This window comes from Spermophilus citellus (genome assembly GCF_964194105.1).
Source record: "Spermophilus citellus genome assembly, chromosome: 1".
Classification (NCBI taxonomy): Eukaryota; Metazoa; Chordata; class Mammalia; order Rodentia; family Sciuridae; genus Spermophilus; species Spermophilus citellus.
This window is the reverse complement of record NC_138182.1, coordinates 150,407,409-150,412,781: the sequence shown is the minus strand read 5'-3', so window position 1 is coordinate 150,412,781 and position 5,373 is coordinate 150,407,409. Positions and strand designations below refer to the sequence as shown.

At 40.1% G+C, this 5,373-nt stretch overlaps 1 protein-coding gene across 1 annotated transcript; it reads right to left on the bottom strand.

The window, feature by feature from the left end:
- Window positions 1-3,895: 3,895 nt before the first annotated feature.
- Window positions 3,896-4,831, bottom strand: LOC308641055 (olfactory receptor 2Y1; the record flags this gene model as incomplete). Its single annotated transcript, XM_081279246.1, has 1 exon — window positions 3,896-4,831. The coding sequence occupies one exon, from the start codon at window positions 4,829-4,831 to the stop codon at window positions 3,896-3,898; it is 936 nt and encodes a 311-aa protein (XP_081135372.1).
- Between the last annotated feature and the right edge of the window lie 542 nt (window positions 4,832-5,373).

The window sequence follows — 5,373 nt, the reverse complement described above, 5'->3', positions numbered from 1 at the left end:
ATTTTTCCTATTTGAATGTCTTTTATGTCTTTCTCCGGCTTCATGGCTCTGGCTAGAACTTGAGTATTATGTTGAACAAGTGTGACAAGAATGAGCACCATTGTCTTGTTATTGATCTTATACTACAGATTTTAATTACAAGTGGTGTTAGTAAAAATAATAAAATTCTTATAACAAAAATAAGTTATAATGTCTAGGAATGTATTTCAGTCTATAATAACCGTTTTCTGGAATTCAATGAAATATTTCTATCTTCTTGTTATTTCTCCTCTATAAAATCATCTCTAAATTTTTTTCCCCTAGGAGTCAATCCTATACAACCCCTTTTCCCCAAAGTTTCCCTCTTTTTCATAGCTAATCCTTAATTTAAAGTCTTACATGTTCCATTAATTCTTGTTTAAAACCTCATTTAGGTAGTTTATCAGCTGAAAAACAAATGGCAATAGGTTTCAAATGGCAACCAACTAAACTCTAAAAGACAAAGAAGGCAGGTGCCAAGATGTTAATATTCTGCTGAATGTAGGAAATCATCTCTGGAAATTGTTCACTGGCTCTGGCAGAGTTATGGGGACCAATGAACTCTAATTACCAATAAACTTTCCCATGGATGGGAGAGTTCAAGACACCCAAGGGGTACAGGCATCTGCTTGCCACAAAAATTTTACTTGCACAAAACAACTGTGTTATGGTTTAGATATGAGGTGTCTCTCAAAAGTTCATATGTGAGACAATGAAGAACATTAGGAGGTGAAATTATTAGATATTGGCAGCTATAACCTCATCAATGGATTGATCCACTGATGTGGATTAAGTAGATGGCAACTTTGGGCAGGTAGGGTGTGGCTGGGAGAGGTGGGTCACTGGAAGCATGCCTTTGGGATTTATATTTTGTTCTTGGTGAGTAGAGTGCTTCTCTCTCTCTCTCTCTCTCTCTCTCTCTCTCTCTCTCTCTCTCTCTCTCCCCACCCACCCCCTTTCTACCTGATTACCATGTCCTGAGTTGCCTTCCTCTGCCACATTCTTCCCATGATGTTCTGCTTCACCTGGGCCCAGAGTTATAGAGTCAGCTGTCTATATACTGGGAAACTCATGTTTTTTCCTTCATATTTAATGGTCATATGAGAAGTCGCAACTATACTTATTAAAGGAATACAAAACAAACCAGCCCATTCTCAGAAACATACTGCACTCTTCCAGAGGATGGACACCTTGTGCCATCCACCTCAGTAGGGACTTACCATTGCCTGAGTCAGGGGACGGGCGCAGCATAAGCTGGAAAAGTTTTAGAATGTTTTTTAGAGACAATAGGAAAGATGGCTAAAGGGTATCTCATTAATAAGCAAGACCAAGCCCATCTCAGGCTCTAGTGTTTAAAAGTAAAATTCCTTTGAGAAGAGACCTGTGGGGTCCCTGCTTGCACAGAGGGGCCTAGGAAGTTGTTTCACCATGCTTAGCCACTCGGGCACTCAGAGGCTGCTGAAACTGGGGTCCCAGAAGGCTTAATTACTTCTCAAGATGGCAGCAGACCTTGTAGACAATAAGTGGTGCTGGTTCTGCAGGAATGCCAGAAGCTGGAGTTAAGGGGTCATGAAAGCCTCCACCAAGATGCCATGGGAAGAACTGGGAGGACAGAGAAAGTGTAGCAGGATCAAAATTCCTGAAGGCTGCACCTGAGAGGGTGACACATGATGATGTGAAAAGGAGGCTGACGCTGCTATGGTGACCCCCGAGATTAAGAGATGCTAATTACATGGGATATCTGCTAAGGAAAGCTTTAGGAATTGAACAGAAACAAGCCAAGAGAGGCCATGTGGGCTGCAACCAGTAAGGTCATATGAGTGGATTTACACAAGTTTGGGCGAGAACACCATGATGCAATGTACCCCAGATGCTGGACGTGAGCTATAGTATTGTCTGCCTAGCTGTATTTTGGTCTTGCTTTGGTTTAATCACTTATTTCTATGCTCCTATTCCTCCCTTGTGGAATAGAAGTGTTTATTCTGTACCATTATATATTGGATATTTGTAATTTGCTTCTGATTTTTATGGGGGCTTTTCCTGGGAGTTTGTCTTGTATCTCAGGAGCCTTTTGGCTTGGACATTTGGGTAATACCAGAACTGTTAAGACTACTGAGTATTCTTAAAAATGGACTAAATGTATTTTGTTTTGTGATATAGGTCACTGAGGGCCAGAGACAGAATATTGCAGTTTAGATATGAGGTATCCCCCAAAATCTCATATGTGAGAAAATTCAAGAAAGTTTAGAGGTAAAATTATTAGATTATGATATCTATAACATAATCAGTGGATTAATCTACTTGATGTGAACTAACTGGCTGATAACTGTAGGCTGTTAGGGTTTGGCTGGGGAAGGTCACTCACTGGGGGTGTGCCTTTGGGGTTTATATCTTGTCTCTGCTTCCCAATTGCCATGTTCTAAGCTGCTTTCCTCTTCTATACTCTTCCACCATGGTGCTCTGCTTCACCTTGGGCCCAGAATTTTGAAGCAAACCATCTAAGGACTGAATCCTCTGAAACTGTGAGCACCAAATAAACTTTTCCTCCCCTACTTGCTCATCAGATTTTTTGGTCACAGCAACAAAAAAACCTGACTAAAATAAATGGAATCTGTGCCTCTTAAAATTGCTCAACTAAGGAATGTGCTGTTTTTAATATAACTAGATGACCATGATCTCAGCATGCCAAGTAAAAGAATAACACATTAACCACAAAATAATTTTATTAAATTATATACTGCTAGTGCAAATAATTCCATTTATTCATTATATTAATTCCTGAATTGAGTTGTTTAGACCTTGATACAGAATATAAGATATAAAAACATTTGCTCTATACAAATTGTTATTCAGTGACTTCAGCTAATAAATAAAAAAATATGAAAACTTTGGATAAATCAGACTTAGGATACAACAGTCTAACTTCAATATGCCTTCATACTTAGGGCCAGTTACACAAAAGTTCATAGGATGATTGATAGTGATAGAATTTCAAGTTATTATTGTCTGTACTTTTTGTCCAAAATTTCTAGAAACTTCTACTATTCCCTACCAGAGAACTGCTCCCTCTCTGTTCACTTTTATATTTATGTTATTCCCTTTTATTCTTCTTTTTATGTCACTCCCTCATGGTTCATTGTTTTATGCTAACTTCTTAAATATTCTTTTCTGTCTTACATGGACAGTATTTAATTTATGACACCATAGCATAACTAAAACTCAATGCAGCTGATGAGGTGTTGATGTCTTCTTTTATTCAGGATCCCCCTAATTATTCTGCCATTTTTTTCAAGTAGGTAAATGTCAACATATCTGAGACTCTATATGATCTACTAAGTACATCTGTTTGTGATCTCCTTGTTTGCTCCAAATATCTTGGAAGGGTAACCATTGTATAAGAACATAGAAATCAGCCCTGAAAAATAAGGATATATGACAAAGTCATAGCTAATTAGAAAAGCAGGGTGAACACATCTCCTATGCCTTTGGGCACAGTGTCATCTACATGACACCACATTGGGAATCATTAACTTTGGAAAAGGTGTTTTCATTCTGCATTAAGTCTTCTATAATGCTCAGATATGATGAGAATTCAGGCCCATTCACCATATGTGACCACAATATCCCCACTTCCCAGCCTCATTCCTTTGGAAAGTTGTGATAGAAGTCAACACTTACTCCTAGCTGCACAGTAGTCACAGGATATGAACTAGAAAGAGTCCCCAAAGGTCCCTATGTCTAACATTCAAGCCAAGAAGGCACTAAATCCACAGAGATTACAGAGGACTGTGCATGATCATCAGTCTTCCAAGGAACAAGAGAGGATCCATGGTCTGAGAGTTATTACTTAAAATTTTACTCATTCTCTTTTCCCATCTTAACCTGAGTCTCTGCTTCTTCTTAGTACTTTCCACAGAGCTCCCTTCACATCCTTGTTTCTTAGGGTATAAATTAGAGGATTGAGAATGGGAGTGACTATAGTGTAAAAAAGGGCAACAAATTTTCCCTCCTTCTCAGAATAACTGTGGATAGGTTGGAGGTACGTGTAAATGGCTGAGCCATAGAAGAGGAAAACAACCAGCAGGTGGGACCCACATGTTCCAAAAGCCTTTCTGCGCCCAGCCATTGATTTGACCTTCAGTACTGCCTTAGCAATGTACACATAGGAGACTAGAATCAGTGCCGCAGGCACAACCAAGATTATGACTCGGGCCACAAACATCTTGGCCTCTGTGCCTCCTGTGTCCTCACAAGCCAACTTCAGGAATACAGGCATCTCACAGAAGAAGTGGTTCAGTCGATGGCCACAGAGAGGTATGGCCATCATGAGGCCTGTCTGAATCAGAGAGTTCATGAATCCTCCTACCCAGGATGTGATAGCTAATGCCTGGCAGAGAAGGGGGTGCATGATGGTTGTGTAGTGAAGTGGACGACACACAGCTGCATAGCGATCAATGGCCATCACCACCAGGAGCACACACTCAGTGGAGCCCAGGGCAAGGTAGATAAAGAGCTGGGCCACACACCCTCCATAGCTGATGGTCCGGTCCAGTCCCTGAAGGTTGATTAGGAGCTGAGGCACAGTGCTGGTGGTAAAGCAAAGGTCCAGGAAGGAGAGGTGGGAGAGGAAGAAATACATGGGCGTGTGCAGTCGAAGGTCTATTCGGGAGAGAATGATGATGGTGGTGTTGCCCAAGAGAGTTAGGGAGTAGAAAATCAAAATAAAGACAAAAAGGAGGATCTCCAGTTGAGGCCAATCTGAGAAGCCCACCAAAATGAAGCTCTCTCCAGAACTGGTGTTGAAATTTCCCATAGCCTTTCACCTGCCAAATAGGAGAAAATAATTCAGGTCATCCTATGAGGAATACCATTAAAAGATTTATTTCACTATGTTTCTTAAATTCTCCAAAATTGTGCATGTTTTTTTTTAATTTTTCTATTTAGTTCTGTGTATCCAATCTTCTATTATGACTCTTCTTGAGATAGGAGATCACTGAATTAGGAATAATATGGCCTAAGTTTGAACTCTAGTCCTGTTGTTCATTTTCTTTGTGACCTCAGCCAGCTCAGCCAATCCTTTGGATGCAATGCTTCCTTGTCTGAAAGTAGAGATGATATATATTGTTTCCCTTACAAAACCAAGATTGTGGTAACTACTTTTAAAAATCTAAGCTGGAAAACACAGCATTAGTTTCCTGCAGTTCCAACTGGCTTCTTTCCTTTATTTATTAGATAACCTGTTTTAGGAGGTTAAAACACTACTGAGATATCGATTTTGAGTGTTTGCTTCTTTTTCCTCAATAAATATGGTCAGTACACCAAACCTGGAAGCCCCATGCATGGCCAGAAATGGAC